The sequence below is a fragment of the Pomacea canaliculata genome, linkage group LG11 (assembly GCF_003073045.1).
Source record: "Pomacea canaliculata isolate SZHN2017 linkage group LG11, ASM307304v1, whole genome shotgun sequence".
NCBI classification, from domain to species: Eukaryota; Metazoa; Mollusca; class Gastropoda; order Architaenioglossa; family Ampullariidae; genus Pomacea; species Pomacea canaliculata.
Window position 1 is genome coordinate 13545959 of NC_037600.1, and position 17357 is coordinate 13563315.

The window sequence follows — 17357 nt, forward strand, 5'->3', positions numbered from 1 at the left end:
CGAGTCCAAGTTTTCAAAATTTAAAAATACCTTGAAGTATATAAACTTATCTGATTCCATTTTTGATGAAATTTATTTCACCACTATGTCCCAGGTAATTGCAGAGAAGATACAGGTCATTAGTTAATTATTTTGTTCAAAATTAATATCGCAGTTTCAAGAGAATTATCAGTGAGGACGATATGCCCACCCATATAACTGCACAGACCGACAGACGGTTAAAATTCAGTTACGCTACATGAATACAATCCAAATGTTGAAATCATGTGACTGAGACATGTGACCGATGGAAGCGAGGCTGTGACATCAAATACGCAATAGTTACACCAAGAACTGTTACGTCACTACCTAACGTTCCTCGTAGTGACGTCGCAATATCGTTAAGCCGTGTCACGAACTTTCGATTTTGGAGACGTGCACGAGGCGCCGACAGCTTGTTTCTCGTGACGGTAGTCACAGCAACACTTCATTAACAGGTGAGATACCAGCTGACGACTTTTATAGAGACTAACATTGACACGTGATAGTTTGCCTTTGAATTGAGGCGTTCACTGTTGCGCATGCGTCAATAATGCCGTCTGAAAGACGAAATCAGATGAAAGAAATATAGAAGACGTCATGGAGACCTTTCTATCAAAGAAAAAGATTAGTTTTACTCGACAATGACTTTTGTCTTCCGCTCAGTACATTCTAAGTCTCTTCTAATCCGGCAGGGAACCAGTTCATAGCCAAATGCGCTCTTCATTACCCGAGTAAATTGTATGTCCGTATTTTTTTTTATTTTTTTTTTTTGTTTGTTTGTTTGTTTGTTTGTTTTTTGTTGTTTTTTGTTGTTTGTTTTTTTTGTAACTTGCAAATGCCGTCTGCTGAAAACGAAAAAAGTGCAAACGGGGTTGGAAACGCTAAGAAAAAAAAACTGTATGTTTCCATCTGTGCTGGTCTTGTGAAACTTCATCCACAATGTCAACAAAGAGTGGGACAATGAGAGAAAAGAACTGGGAGGAATAAAAGAAAAAAGAGGTAAAATGAAGAGAAGTAAAGGAATACAGCATGATTGAGGGGTCAATAAAGCAAACCCGTTCAAAGGAGGTGTTTGATGAAGAGATCAGCTGTGACAGTGTTGCAATAAAATGATATAGAGTATTAGAGATAATGGCCGACGATGAGACACAATAGCTTGCATATAGATCAAGCATTATTTTCCAGTCAGATTTACCGGCAAGAAGGTACCCGTATGTGACTGTTGATTAAAGATAAAGAAAAGGAAATGAAAAATCAAACTGCAGCGCCCTCAGGAAAATCTTTGTCTGAAGATTGAGAAATGACTGTGCATTAAGGTACGTATTCTCACCTCGGTTGTCCTTAGTTTTTTTTTCTTTCTTCTTTATTGCATGCACCGCGTGCGACCCATTATAATTAATTTTACTCCTTCATTATTACAGTTAAGGTACATTAAGAGTGGAACGCATGTTGCACGCTGGTCGATAGGCAGCAGGAAGTGTCACGAGCTGTGTGCGAGGGATCCGAGCACCGACTCTGTAAAAACCTGAATATATTATACTTTCATCAATCCTTACCGTAATTATCAATACGTCAAGATTGCTGTCAGTGGCTTAAAAGCCGAGGGAAAGCTTTCCATTCAACGAGTTTTGTTTATTTTAGCGATTTTTAAACGTGATGGCGATCATTTAACTGGTGGTCATTATCATGCATGTACGTGTTATAATTAGGTCTGTTCGATTTCTTCTTAAGTTTTTTTTTTTAAGTCATTTAATTTGGTAAATGTGCATCGGAAAGAACAAACAAAGAAACGAAGGAGTAAATAAATGTAAAATCATTTGCCAGTAAGCAGATTCAAAATTAAAGTCAGTTTTTGAATAAAAACAAAGAAAAAGATATATTTTTAAGTATCGCTTGAAACGATTTCTGGACGTTAGAACAGATCATCTGGGGTCTTCTTTTTTCTCTTCTCTGTCTCTCTCTGTCCTTAATACCATCAACTAACACTCATTCCTCTGTCTCATTCTCCTCCTCCTTCCCCCTTCACACACACACTCATACACAACAGCACTCTCCATCAAACTGTCTAGAACCTGAGAGTGTGTGTGGGGTTTTTTTGTTTGTTTGTTTTTTTTGTTTTGTTTTGTTTTGTTTTTTTGTTTTGTTTTTGTGTTTTTTTTGTTTTTGTTTTGTTTTTTGTTTTGTTTTGTTTTTTTGTATTGGTTCCGGTGATAAAATCCGTCAAGTCCGGGTATCAACAAGCAATTTATCCTGTGAAACAAATGTACTTGTAATCTTAAATCTTGTGGTATTTAGAGAAAGTACCTGCTTCAACCCATCGTATCCAAGATGTCGCGTCATCGGCGATGTCGACTTATCAGTTATCACGCGTCATCTGCACTGCCTGCTCCTCTCCTGGGTTGTACTCTCAACTCCTTCACTTTAATCTATGCTGAGTTTTCTTATAAAATTATATTACCTTTACATAAAGATAGCTGAAATGTGCGAAAACAATCTGGTGTCATATCTTTATATCGATTATAAACTCTATAGTTATAGCTACCGAACTAAAATTGTGAGTTTCGTGCAGAAAAATATTAAATGTCATTTATTCCGATACAAACTCACACACACACAAGTATGCACCACACATGTACCTGCTTGCTTTAGATCACATTTTAAGACATTTCCATTTGTATTCCGTTTTATATATGTGTGTGTGTGTGTGTCCTCAATATCTTGCCTTCTGCTCTCCCACATTTTTAAAAGAACCTGGAGGTAAAACTTGGTCCTGCGTGTTCAAAATGTGTCAATCAAGTTGTCACACAGGAAGCCGATTCTCCTACAAAGCTAGAATAATTTTTTTTTTCTTTTCCTCTTTCTTTCTTTAGTCTTCTTCCTCTGATTTAGTCTTGATGAAGGAAAGGCTTTAGAATTGGAGAAAGCTGCAAACTTGGGTTAAATTTCATGCATGTTGTCACGAAACACTTCTGTAGAATCGACGCAACCTTAATCAGTGATTCCTGCCCCCACCCCAATCTCTCTCCCCACCCCCAGCACACACACACACAGTTCCCTCTTTCAGACCACTCCCCATCCCACGGGTAATGAAAAAGTTTTGGAGAACAAAGTAACAGTTTGAATGGAGTACCTTGAAGGACGCAGACAAAAGCTGGAGGGTCTGGGTGGGTGTTGGTGGCGATGGGAGAGAGAGAGTGAACTGTTCTTTGGGGAAATATATCCATCAAAAGGAGTACGATAAACTCAAAAAACGCCAAGACGAAGGTAACAAAACCCGTGGCAAGAGCTTGCTAAAGTTTCTCTTTCCCCCAGCAAGGCTTCTGAATGTTTAATGAATATGTTACTGTCCTCCTCCCCCTCGTGCGGTGGGCCCCCTGCGTGATCTATGACCCCGGAAAAGCCAATAGGACGAGGCCATCAACGTAAGCCCCGCCCCCCACGCGTACGATTGGTCGATCGCCGCTTTGCCTGGCTGGCGCTGGGAGGATTTTTGGTGAAGAGCAGATCAGAGAGGTAGAGAGCCGTGTGGCAGTGCTTGCTTTGGCTATTAAATTGACATAACGGTGAAACAGCACAGCAGACATATTTGAGAAAGCCTACTAGGCGTCACCACAGTCGCTTGCTAGCCCGTACCCGACAAAGGCTAAACGGGGTAGTAGGTAGCAAGAGGTGCTAGGTTTTTTTTTTTCTCTCTCTCCCCCACCCCGAATGCCAAACCGCCGAAGTTAAGTCTCGGTCGTACGTGGATGTGCAAAGTCTTGTACTGCCTTCACCTTCTCTGCATACCCGGGTTCATCAGTCTCGGGTGGGTGACTGTCCCCCGTGACCTCATAATCCTTTGCCTTCAATGGTACTTTATCCGGCTTGCTCTCAGGTCTACCTCACTTCTGCACCCCAGCGGGTGGAAGCCTGGCAAGACGCAGACGACACCGATACCCCTTTTAAGTTGTTGACTTCGCACTCGGGTAGGGGCATTGTGGAGCAGACGACAACATTTTACGGTGCGTCAACTCTGGCGACTTGCGGACGACACAGGCTCTTCGCTTGAGCGTCTCGTCTCGTGTATCCACCCCACACGCACCATTGGTCACAGGGAACAGACATGCACTGACAAACCGTTTAGGCCGAAGAAAAACTACACGAAGGACGAAAACCAGCGCCTCACAAAACCTCAGGTGGATTGAGAACAGGAAACAAACAACAAATCTGTGGGTAAGTCAGTCAGGTTTTCTACCCGAGTGTCTAAGAAACCTTAGTTGATGTGGAAAAAAAATAATTGAATAGTTTTTAATGTTTGAAATTTCACTTTCTTGTGCTCGGTTAAGCACAAAAACGAACTTGATCTTGTTCCAAAGAGATAAAAATTTCCATAAGAGGTGTAGCTACGCATGTGCAAATGATTTTTTCTTTCCTAATGTAAAAAAAATTTGCCGCACGGTTTTTATTTCCCCGCAACTATTAAATTGGACATTTTTCTTCTCGTTTATTCAAAGCAGGTCAAAACCTTTGGAAAGAGACTTCAACAGATAATCTGAGGACCAGTGAGATGTTTTCAGTGACTAGATGAAAAGAGAACAGTGTGTGTTGGCTTTGCGTGTAGTTTCAATAAGGTTCCTTTGCGCTCGAACCAATCACAGTAATGGAGCCGAAAGCAAAGAAATGTAAAAATTCTAAGTCTCCTCCAGCTGTGATAGATGTTGTGGAGGCCGACAACAACAACGATGTGGACATTGAAAACTGTCAGCCCACAGACCTTAGTCAGCAGCCTAGGTCCGAAATTTCTAGAGAACTCGACCAAGCCTCGACAAATGAGGACAGGTATTCATGTGAACTTAGGGTCGACGACGATGAATCCTTCGAGAAGACCGTAGATGAAAGCCAGGATCATCCATCGGATTCTGAAGACGACATCTTGTCAGAATCAGCTGCAGCAAAAGCTTTCTCGGGGTCAAATAACTCCGCGAAAAGCAGCCATCGCCACCGCCACCAGCACCACTACCTTTATCATCAGAAACACCAGCAACCACCCAGCGAGGTGTCGCAGCAGGCAGGTGTCACAAGTCCCAAGCAAGCGACGAGACCTTCTTTTCTCATCACAGACATTCTGGGACCCAGGGCCTCAGCGACAGGGGCAGGAGGAGGAGGAGGAGGAGGCCAAGAGCCGTCCAGCTCCCCTGTCCACACGTTCATCCATTCCCACACCCACCCGTTTCCCAGCCCCACTGCCCACGGACTGCGCTTGCCGGTGGAGGTGAAATTCACCACCCGTACCCGCTAAGGCCGAGCTGTGGAGAGCATCTGTCATTGCCGCTAGATGATGACAGAATGGACGACGACAAAATGGACGCTTCGTCGTCAGAACAAGCGGATGACGACGCTGGCAGCGGTAATTATACGGGTATTTCTTACTCATAGCCACAGCGATCTTAAAACTTGTTAATGATATTATTTATAATCTCACCGTGACATTGCACGCGCTCACTACTGGAGAATTTTGACAATTACTTTCTTGTGTGTAGGTCCAGTCCATCCTTAACTAACTGTAACAAGACAAAGACAATGAAAACAACAACAAAAATCGTTTACGGTGATTAATAGAAACTTCATCTCTATAATGTATAATATAATAGTCTATGGTGATAAAAAAAATTGATGTTTCCAATGCAATAAAATTGACTCTCCGTAAATTTTCACCACGGTAAATATTCTAGACCACTTTAGATAAATTAAAACATGATAGCTTCAGATGGATAGTCTGATTTTTGTAACAAGAAATATTTATTTTTCATTTCTCTACACTTCGGCATTTATAAACTTTTTTTAATGCTTTGTAAAATGCAACAATTGTTTCACCAACAAAAAAGAAACAAACTATTTTAACTATTATCATCACCATCAGCAGCATCCTCTGTGTGTTTGTGTATATATATATAATGTCAGCTTTAAAGTTGAGTTACTCACAAACCTTTTGACAAGTCTCTAAAAGCTTACATCCAGTAGTTTTGCTCGTTGAAAAAGTGTTGGTGTCGACAGTATTTATCACCATTATATTCTTTGATGACTGTTCATTATCCCAATTTATCCACTCTCCTTTACCACCTTTCTTACTACAACACAAATTTTTATGTATCTGACAAAAATATAGTATTCTAGAAAGTGTAGACATTTCTTTAAAAGCATCTATCGAGGTGAACAAACAGAAGAGGGTATTAAGGAATAAGATTGACTAAATGAATCAATCAATTAATCGAGCAAACTAAGAATGAGGTTTAAATCCAACCACAATTAAAGTGTTAATATCAGTAAGTACTGTTTACAGTGACAGCTCGCTACATTTTTTTTTTTTTTTTTTTTGTATTAAAGATATGCTTTTAAAGAAGGGAGATTTACACTGAATTAGTGAGGAAGTAGTATGATGCGAGATATGAGAGAGTAATTTTTTTTTAAATGAAGGATGAAACCATCTTTCTTCAGTGAATGATTGATGGTGACAAAAATATATTGGTGTGATGATAGAGATTTTGAGCTGGGATGCGGGTTGTGCTAGTCTTTGAGATGGTGGAAAACAGTAGGTGGATGTAGTCGAGTACGGGTAAGCCCTTGAATTTTGTAATGAGCTGTGGAAATAATGTCTCCACCAACACGGGGAAAACTCACCCGGTCCGGACACTATAAGGATTGACAGATTGATACCTCTCTTCATTCGGTGGGTGGCAGTGCATGGTGTTCTTAACTGCCTCAATTCTGATCAAATCCGATTTACATAAAGACAGGAACATACCTTTCTGTGTGCATGTGTGCGTGCGTGCGTTGTGTACGAGTGCGGATATGTATGGTGGTAGTGATGATGGTAGGAGTTGAGTACCTGTCCGACTAAAACCGACTAAGTCCACGCCTGTTTTCATCCTTTTTCGGGTGTGGACTACACTGCATCCCCCCACCCCTACTTATTCTCCTCCCTCCACCCAGCCACCAACCTACCCACCGATCCCCCTCAGTGACCAGGTAGAGAGCAAGCTAGCTCGACCGGCGATGAAACTTGCCTTGTGATCTCAGGTAAAAACGATCATTGTCTGCCTATCAAAGGGAGCTCTTTCCAAAGAGATGAACGCTAACGGCCACATCCGTCTCGTTCCTGGTGCAAAGACGCGATCGATGGGAAAAAAACAAAACAAACCAAACATGAGATCGATTCCCGAGTTTGCCAACTGAATGGGTCCGTTGACAGACACAACTTGGTGTTATTTGTTTGCGAATTTGTGCTAACAAAATAACAAGGGTCGGCCATACGATCTGCTTACGCCCCAGCGAATATGCCATTCAATTTCTTTGGAGAGAATGGCGAGGGCTGAACTAAATTTACATTGAAGACATGCACAGCAATCTCCAGTTCCTCGTTTTCTCTTTTTTGACGGAAATAGTTCTTTTTTTGATAAAAAGGGGACAAATGAAATTTTAAAAAAATGTTTGGTTAAATTCGTGACAAAGACGGCAATATGTCTTTGAAGTGGGTGATAAGGAAAGGGATCAGACAGCAGGAATCGATTTACTTAAAATGTAACAAGTAGAAACTTTCCAGAAATAATTTCTTTTTTGCTTTTTTCAATTGTAACTTGGTGCAAATAAAGAAGTGCGTTGGAAAATTGAGCAGAATTATGAATGTTCTTAGAGATTTTTTTTTAACCTTAAAAAAAAAAGTTAACAACATCATGACTTTCACAAACCATCAACAGAGGACTGTAGGATCAGTAAAACATGTTTTTCTAAAGGGTGCATTTGTGTTCACTCGTTCAAGAAACACGTACAACTATGAATCTCTTTAAAAGCTTAATTACTTTTAATTAATTGACACCAATTCAGTTGAAGTACGAACGTTAGAAGAATTGCTTCGAGGACCTAACATGCAAAAAATCAGTAGGTTGGTTTTAATTGCAGATTGATAATTACAAGCAGCAAACGAATCTATCAATCTTCTGGTCTGTGTATATAGTTAAGTATGAATTTATGGTATCTATGTACGTACACATATGCGCCTGTGTGCGTGGGTAAATTTGTAGTCTAAACCTGGCATCAAAACGACTTAATTTTCAGCTAAAGTACAGCAATACCTGTGGTCCCAAGCATTCTGAGTTTTATAAACAAATGCTTGTTCTATAGTTTTACAAATATGATCTTAACACTCTTACTCACAGGAAACGGACATAGCTAGTTCTGGAATATCTACTCAGAAAATCCAACATCGTATCAAAAAACACCACGAAGATTATTATAATTATGATCTCTCATTTGAACAGTATTTTTGGTCTGAACTTCATCTGAAACAACGCATAGTAGCATATAAAAAAGGATATATGTTTAGACTATATATATAATTGCTAGCTTATAGGATTCAAGAGTTCCTAAAGTGCATAACAATTTTCATAGCAGTATTTGAACAATAATCGTTTAGGTATCAAACATTTGTTTTCGTTGTTGTTCTTATTGTTTGTTCTTATTGTTTGTTCTTATTGTTTGTTGTTGTTGTTGTTGTTGTTTGTTGTTGTTTGTTTGTTTGTTGTTCAGACAGCACTTCCATTAGACGCATAAAGAGAACCTAGCATTTCCCCTTGTGTCGTTTACTTTCTCCTATACCTCGCCATCTACTCTAGCCTCTCTTTCGAACAAACATGATCATGTAGTCAATCTCTCCCGTTATCCTCCCGTTAAACATTGCCATTCAGCACCCAGGCTGGCAGATTTCCTGCACCTAAAGAGTGTCATTGACGGGAGTCAACCATGTGTCGGGCTGCTGCCGACGACCGTGCATTAGCTTTAGCTTGGAGACAGCGCTTATCGGGAGGATATATCTTTCCTGCACTGGCTAGCCAATCGTTCCCAATTTCATGGTTCGAAGCTTGTCAAGAGGCGCAGTCATTTAGCCGAGCGTTCGTCGAGGACGCCCCGCTGATCATTGATCAGAAGTAGTTTGTTCTCGAGATTTCAACCTGGATTGTATTGCTCCTTCTCTGAGGTTTTTTTTTCTGTTAGTTTTTTTTTTTACAAGCCTCCTACCCTCTGCCCACACCCCCCCAAAAAGCCGTTAAACTGTTTAAATGTGCGAGAAGTCCTTTGCTCGCTATGTCACGGCAGTTTTGACTTCTATTGTGTGTGGGATTTAGCGCCAGACGCAATGTATTTGACCTTTGCACCAAGTTTAAGAAAAGAGAGTTGGATTCATTTGGAGAGAATTGCCCCGTTTCTGTTTTATTTATTTATTGTGTAGTTATGTGTGTTTTGTGTTAATCGGTGTGCGAGTGTGTGTGTACGCGCGAGCGCTCGTGTAAACCTTTCCCATCAACCTTCGTAGTTAACTCTCTTTTCTCCTTTGTTTGCAATGTATTTTTCATACCTGCGTTTGATCTGACTCTCTTTAAAACGCATAAACGAATTCTTAGTTCAAATTTGCCTGGTTTCGTTGTTTGTTTGTTTTTATTTATTTATTTCCGCACGCGTTTGTACTTCAGTCTGCTTTCCTCTGTAACTTGTCTGTCCTTTCGCTAATCTCACACTCGTCCTTGCGAGGAAAATATTAATTTATTTAAACTCTCCCTCTCTCTCTCTACCATTACCTGTGTCTAAGAATCATGAATGTTTATCTTGAACCTTTACTCAACACTACGCATGCGCTAACGTTCTATGGTCCACTCAACGTGTTTGTGACGTAATGCTGTATGACTCAATACGTCTTGAAATACTTATTGACATATACTCACACTTTTAGTGTATTTCTCAATGCACCTGGAATCTTCAAAAAAGTGAAGTCGATCGACACATAGCTCTCGCGAGGGCTGCTGAGGACAACCGAACGGCAACATGTTGCCCCACGGAAAGTTCAGTGACATCTGTTTTCGTCCCCAACGAATTTTTTTAGGTTTCAGGAACAAGTTTCAATCAAGAATAATCCTAAATGAAATTTAGAAATGTTGAATGTAATTTGGAAACCGTGTTTAGCCGAAGGGCATTTGGCGGTGACCAGCCTGTGGAAAAGAATTCATCTGAAAGACCCGGGGATGGGTGGGGTGGGGTGGGGAAGGGAGGGAAAGCCAAGACTTGAGAATTAAAAAGCGTGGCGTCTTAAGAAGAGCGTAATTCTTTTCTCCTTTCACGTACAAAGTTTGACAGATTGATAAAATACAACCTGGCACAGCGGAGGAAAAATCTACAAGATGAAAGCGCAATCTGTCACCACACGAACGGGTCACAGACAATCACACGTGACGGTGTTTCCGAGTCCGATAGACTATTAAACATCTGACAGGGATTGGTGGGGTGGAGGGGTGCTGGGGTGACGAGGCAGAAGGAGAAATAATAAAGGGAACACTTTGCACCAGATGCAACCCTTAGGTTGGAGGAGAAATGGTGGTGATGGTTGTGTGTGGGGGGAGAAGTAATCAAGGGAATTTTCCAGTAGTGTTGAAGACATGAACATAAACAACAGCTACAACGGGCAGAAATCAACCGAAGAACTTTCTATACAAAAGTCATTTTTTATTATTGTATGTAAAAACTTTGCGCAAAGCGAGCTGAGGGTGAAGTAGTGCAGACGGCTGAGCTGGGGAAAGGAACGGGGAGAGAGTGTGTCGGGGGGACAATGTCCGTTAAAATCCCGTTCCTTTCTTCCACTGCCACTCTACCCATGCCGTCATCTGCGGTTATTATATTCAGGGTTGCGGTGGATAAAGCTCTTTTGCATTCTCAAACGATTCCATTACAGATAGCAAACAGAGGACAAAGGGATCGGTGCAGGATGCCAGTTTAGACGGGGGATCTCTTCCGGAACGCATTCAGGACCGTCGGCTTTTGCCAGTGTCTAAACGCTGCGAGCAAAGGAGGCTTAAATAAACTCATTTCAAGAACTAAGTATTCAGATTCAGCTTGAGATAAATGTATACATGTCAAGGGGACAATATTTGGCATGCATGACTGACACCGAATGTAACTTTCTTTCTTTGCGATAATCAGCAATCAAACCCTCGCATCCACGTGTCTGTCGGGCAGCAGCTTGGGATCTCAGTGGTTGGGATATAGGATACAGTAGATAACCCTTGGCGCTGTTCTCACTGAGTGTAACAGTTAAACCCCTAAACACACGGGTACGGATGTTGGACTTGACGAAACTTTTCATTTAATGTTGCGACTTCTTCTTGCAAAACTATTCTCTTTGAAATTTTGGTTTTAAAAAAAGAGAGGACTTGGTCTTTACAAATCCTTTTCCCATTTTCAGTCAGTTGCTGGCTGAAACATCTTTGCTTTGCAGTTATCTCCCGTTCTTGCATTTAAAGTCCCTCTGTGTTGTAACTTCTAAAATAAGGAATTAATTATAACAAAGATATTTTTAAAGTATTTCTTGTTACTTTCAAGGAAGAGGAAAACACTTTTTTTTGTCTGTTTGTGGTCCGGTGGCCTAACCACTTAAAACTCTTGTCACCAATACAGAAACGATTGGGTGATTCGGTGTTTTTCGAATTGCTTCTCGTGCACACTGTTGTTTTTGTTCATGCTCTATCTGGTCACGTGGGTTAAGACTGTTGTGGTGCAGCAATGGTTGCTGGTTCAGTGTAAAATGACAGTTTTATCCAGTTCGGTTCACCTCGGGATGGTTGTGTTTTCTTTCATTAGAATTTGAATTTATGTCGAATCAGAAGCGAGTATGTCATGAAAATCGACTTTAGGCTAACAAGACTATATATTAGTAATATAGTAACAAATAGAGACTATTTCTTCTTAAGATGAAAATAAATAAAGAAATTACGAAAAATTTGTGTTGGAAAAGTTTTTGCCATTAATCGTGTGACAACTGTAACATGATAAATGATCAGTGAAATTAGCTTTCAGGAACTACTTATTCAGATTTTTTTTTAAAAAGGGGGTTGGGAAAAAAACATCAAGGCACGTGACTAATGTCATTGCGATCATTCTAGGAAAGCAAAAGTCTATTGTGCTTATAGAGTGTTGTTTTTCGTGGTGATGTTTCAGGGGCGGAAGGAGGCAACGACCATCTTTCTGGTTCAGATTCCCCGCCGATGCTCATAAAGACGAAGAAGCCGCGGAAGGCGCGGACGGCGTTCACGGACCACCAGCTGTCGTGTCTCGAGAAGTCGTTCGAGCGACAAAAATACCTGAGCGTGCAGGACCGCATGGAGCTGGCCGCCAAGCTCTCGCTCACAGACACACAGGTCAAGACCTGGTACCAAACAGGAGGTAAGCTTTTTGAAAAATAATAATAAAGGTTTCTAACGATATTATTCGAATCCTTACTCGACTTACCGTTTTTTTGTACATTGTTCTGCTGTTTTACTTAACTGGAATTTGAAAGCATAATCACCGTTTGTTATTTCCTCGCCCGTGAACTTACAGATTTTGTATACGATATACTCGTTCTTATTTTATAAACATCTCATTCTGAAGAAATTCATTTGTCCATCTGTCCCACTAGTTGGTACTCTTCGGCTTCAACATTAAATTCACCGAGAGCATAAACTAATCTGTTTTTGTCCTCGAACGGGGATGTTACCCTCATATATATATAGTTCTTCCCAGATTATTACCAACAGGGATTTCAGTGTTAATCGCCACAACCACATGATGTTAATTCTGATTGATTGATTTTTGTCCCTCCAGAACCAAATGGAAGCGTCAGACAGCTGTCGGACTGGAACTTTTGGCGGAAGCCGGCAACTACGCAGCCGTGCAGCGCATGCTCCAGACGAACCCTACTGGTTCACGTACCATCCCCAGGCGGCGGCCATTTTGTCCAACTTGGACGCCCTCTACATGCGCCATTCCGACGCCAGCCCCGCCTACCCTGTGCAGAACCAGCGCCCTCTGCTGCCTCGCATGTTCATCCACGGGCTCCAACAGCATGTCAGCCAACTTCCTCCTCCTTCCTCCTCAGCATCTCTGTACAGCGGCGAAAGTTCTCGAGGCTGACAGAACACGAGGGCTGTAGACACCATTCGAGAACTTTCCCAGTCTACGGGTCTCAGATGTAGATAAGTAGACGAGGACTCTATAGGCTCTCAGCTTAACCCCAGATAGCTGAAGTTTTCATAATCTTTAAAATAAAAAAGAAACTTTTTCTGTAAATTTGTTTGTCAAAGACATGCTTGGGAGGTGGGTGATGGAGGACTCACGAGACGTTCTCAAGACTGATGTTGGGGTGGGTACATCAGTACATCAAGTGACTCGATTAAACACGTGTTCGACCTTTACCCCCTTAACACTAATAACGAGAAGGGCTCTCAATATTACAATGTATTTTATCAGTTTATTTGTTCTGTTGCGAATGATGCGGCTGTGAAATGTTTAAGTTATTCAAGCGAAATCTCGCCGACCGTGATGTTTTCCATGCAAAACATCCGAAAGCCATTAGCTTACTCTAACGGTCACCTTTCGATTTACCGTTTGTCTCCACCTGATTCCATTACAACGGTCAGAAAATTGCATTCCTGCTTGTGGCTGGATGGTTGGTTACTTAAATTTGCGGCTCGGTGTTTTCACTTTGCGGTGACTTATATGTGTAGTGTGGGATTTGGTAAAGGGTACCTCGTGTATGTATACATCACGTGGCTTGAAGGCCCTTCTTACCCGAACACATACGCACGAAAGTTTTACCGTTTGGGAAACGTGTCTACTTGAAAGTTTGAAAAAATATGTCAGATTTGGTTAAATCTTTGAGTATGCTTGTCCTGTTAAGAAGGACCTTGAAGTGGTCACAAATTATACTTACACTACTACCTTTCTCTCCACACGAAACTCTTATTCAGATATTTCTGATTTTCTCCTTTCATTGAGCTGTTGAGTGCAGAAGTACAAGATTGTGCCATGCGCGTTTCAAAGACATTTTTATTAATTTATCTCAATAAAATTCTACGATTAGCACTTCATATTATGTGTTTGTGTTGCCTCCTGTTGCTGACTCTTGTTGAAAGCAGATTCACGAAAACACGAGAGTGAGAGAAAGAAATATCAATGTCCTGACAGTGATTCATTCCATCGTTCCCACGTTTTGAGAGGCTCTGACAAAAAGGAAGACAACAGCACAAAAAAGGTAAATAAAGAATTTGTAAACAATATTAAAGAAAGAGAACTGCTATGCTCAAACATATATATTTTCTAAGAACTCAGAGAAGGGTTTTTTTTTTTTTTTTTTCTTTATGTTATGAAGAACTTCTCTTAAGACATCCCCGCACACACCAAAGCACACAAACAACCTCAGTCCCTCTCTTTTATCAATCTCCCATGATGCACTGGTCACTTTCATCGACGAGTTCGATTTTGCACACATGCTTGGTTCTTGCTTGTGTGTTTGTAATTAAATCTTCAAGTGTGCATAGTTTTATTTATTTATGCAAAGACTGAGCGAGAATTCATGCGTGCAGCCTGGACTATAATGTTAACCTATATATGTCTGAATTGTTTACATGGTGAGTACACTGTTTATACCTACAAGTGGTTATTAAGCTTAACCTGAAAATTGCGAGGTTTGTCAAACGGGGAAACGACTGAGCTGTGTATTGATTGTGCACTCGCGCGCGCGCGCGCACACACACACTCTCTTGAAAAAAGGCGAACATTACAATCCTTACTTGACCCAATGATCAGACTGTGTGTGTGTGTGTGCGTTCAGAAGCGCACAGATAGTACACAACTTAGCCGTTTGCCGGTTGACAGAAGGAATTCGTCAAACGTTGTTGCTCTTGTTACTTATCCTCCGAACAAGTGGCAGGTCGCACGGTTCAAGTTTACACAGTCGTTAGTTTCGGTGTGATCGTTTTCCTTATTCAGGTTTTCTTGCTCCGCCGTTTTAAAAGTTTTAGCTGACATCATTGAGAAATCTGTCTTCTTGCATGATTGCTCTTGTTTTGGGGTTGACACCCACTTTCAAACATAATTGCCGGAAATTACAGAGCAGACTGTGGAACACGTGGTTTGTTGCAGGATAAGGACACGTTCAGACATTCTAAGCCCTCGACAAAATTTTCAACACAATCAATTTCTTTTAGACCTATTACTTGTGAAATAAATCGTGGAAGCGACAGGAGAGTTTACTGCTTGAAGTTGAGGAAGGGAAAATAGCAGAGAAAGGTGGGGAGAAGAGAAAATAGTCGGTCATAAAGATGACTGATTTCCCGGTACCGTCATACGAAGCAACATGTACCACATACCGAAAATACATTTCACCTGCTCTATAATTTTTATCTCCTTCTTCTTCAACAACGTCGTCGTCATTATCATATTATGTCGTCGTCATCATCATCATCATCATCATCACAGCATCATCACCATCATCATTATTATCATCATCATGATGTCCATTTCAAATCCACAACTATTCCTCAGTTTTTTAACGGCTCTCTAAACTCACTAGTTTTCCAATATGTATTATCTGAAAAATATATATTTTCATAGACGTGCTTTGATTCCTGTGTCCAAAGCAAATGTTAATTCAAACACTCAAACCTCCTTTAAATAATACAAGGCACATCCTTTTGTCTTTTTGTCCCAACCCTTCTCCAGCCTCCGCCAATCCCGTCAGATGCTTGTGACGAGTCTCTGCTTGTACTTCCAGTCTTCCCGTCTGCTTCCCTTTCTACCCGATACTGCAAACTTTGGTGTGAACAGACTAGAGAAAAGCAAGTAAGTGTTCAGCTCCAGTGTCATCCTTCTTGGGTGTCAGCCTCTTTTGTAACATTACCCTTGACCTCCTTACACCTCCCGCTAGTCCTTTCGACAGTGAGCTCTGCTGTTCTGTCACTCCTCACATGGTTGTGTGAATAGATGAAGGAGAGAGAGTGAGCGAGCTTGCCTACAAACCTTGTCTTTCACTTGTTTCGAGCCAAGAGGAGGGATGTGGAGGGAGGAGGGGAGAGAGTAGTGACCAGTGGATACCATCTTTTTGTGTCTAGCTAAATAGGGTTCAAGCCTGAATCCTCAGTGCACACATCATTTAAAACATATTTCTTACAAACAAAAGCTCTAAGCAAATGCAGTTGCTCACAATAATTATTTCACAGGGTGCGCAACTTCTCTATGCACCGGTCCCCTTCGCGCGTGCAAATGTTCGCAAGTGACTGCTTGAGAGTTTCACGAGAAGCAAGTAAACACTAGAATTGAATCTTTAAAAGCAAAGGTTTCCGCAGCTTCAAATGGCAGGTACAGTGAGGAAAACTGAAAAAAAGGAAACAATTCGGGAGGCGATTCCTACCCGCTAATTACAGAGGCAACCGCCTTATTGAAAGGCACTGTACCTACAAATATCCACCGGTATAAAGCAAAGAGCCGCTTACTAAAAGCCGGCGGGTATAATGGATATTGGCCGAGTGTGTAAACAACAGTCGGCAATAACACACCGTAACATTGCCTCCATGGAACTAAAGCTGGCGCTTTTAGACCCGGGTACATAATGATAGTGTTGTGGCTGCCGACTTAAAGACACTGTGCTTTAAACGTTAGCCGCGCAAACATGCTCTCTGTCTCTCCACACACCCTGAATAAGACAACTCGGCCATCTTCTATATGCTGAGGGTTCTATTCTTATGGGTGAACACAGACCCTAAACTACAGCATTTGATACAACCTTTAAAAAGGACATAGAAGACTTATCAGCAAACATGGCACTTTAATATAAATTCCAAATAACGATATCAGCTCTAGAAATAGTTCAGAATTTTGTTACCGATGGTATTAATTTGTAGTACTTAAGAAATGTTAACATTAGACCTGTCTTTGTTTATATTTAGATTATCATCTCTCCAGTTGAAGTTCATACTCTCAGGCACATTTGCAGGTTACATCTGAGTTCCATTGTCCATTTTGCACAGACAAAGATGAATCAGAGCTTCACTTCATGTTTAACTGTCTCATATATACTGGTCTTCGAGAAAATATGTACCTTAACAATTGTATTTATAGAAGCCCATCTCATTAATAAGATAATAATATGCAAAACAGCGCTTCTTTATTTTGAAAGGCATTACTGGTATGCCATGTTTTTAAGACAGTTGCAAGATTGTATGGGACAACAATATTGTAGGAATCCTCCACACAATACATCAAGCTATCCCCTTGTAATTTAGGTCAGTGGACTGAGCAATAATATCATCGTCTTTCTCTCTCTCCCCGCCTTCTCTCTCTTCCGCTCGTTCGATCGCTCTCGACAGCATGCACACGTGCGCACGAAGAGAATGGATCGCGCAAGCCATTCCCACAGATCACCGACCAGGCAGGCGTTGATTCCGAAGATGACGACACCCGTAATACACACCTCCTGACACTGCACCAAACATGTCTTCTCT

The 17357-nt window shown here is 41.2% G+C and overlaps 1 protein-coding gene across 2 annotated transcripts; it reads left to right on the forward strand.

Annotated features, from left to right (window-relative positions):
- Positions 1 to 3107: 3107 nt before the first annotated feature.
- On the forward strand, positions 3108 to 13940 carry LOC112575485 (retina and anterior neural fold homeobox protein 2-like). 2 transcript variants are annotated; one of them, XM_025257384.1, is made up of 4 exons: positions 3108 to 4233; positions 4515 to 5407; positions 12037 to 12261; positions 12682 to 13940. In XM_025257384.1, the coding sequence occupies exons 2-4, from the start codon at positions 5347 to 5349 to the stop codon at positions 13050 to 13052; spliced, it is 657 nt and encodes a 218-aa protein (XP_025113169.1). In that variant the 5' UTR covers positions 3108 to 4233; positions 4515 to 5346; the 3' UTR covers positions 13053 to 13940. The 2 variants fall into 2 exon arrangements, with proteins under 2 accessions (XP_025113169.1, XP_025113170.1); XM_025257385.1 differs by having other exon boundaries at positions 4518 to 5407.
- Positions 13941 to 17357: the final 3417 nt, after the last annotated feature.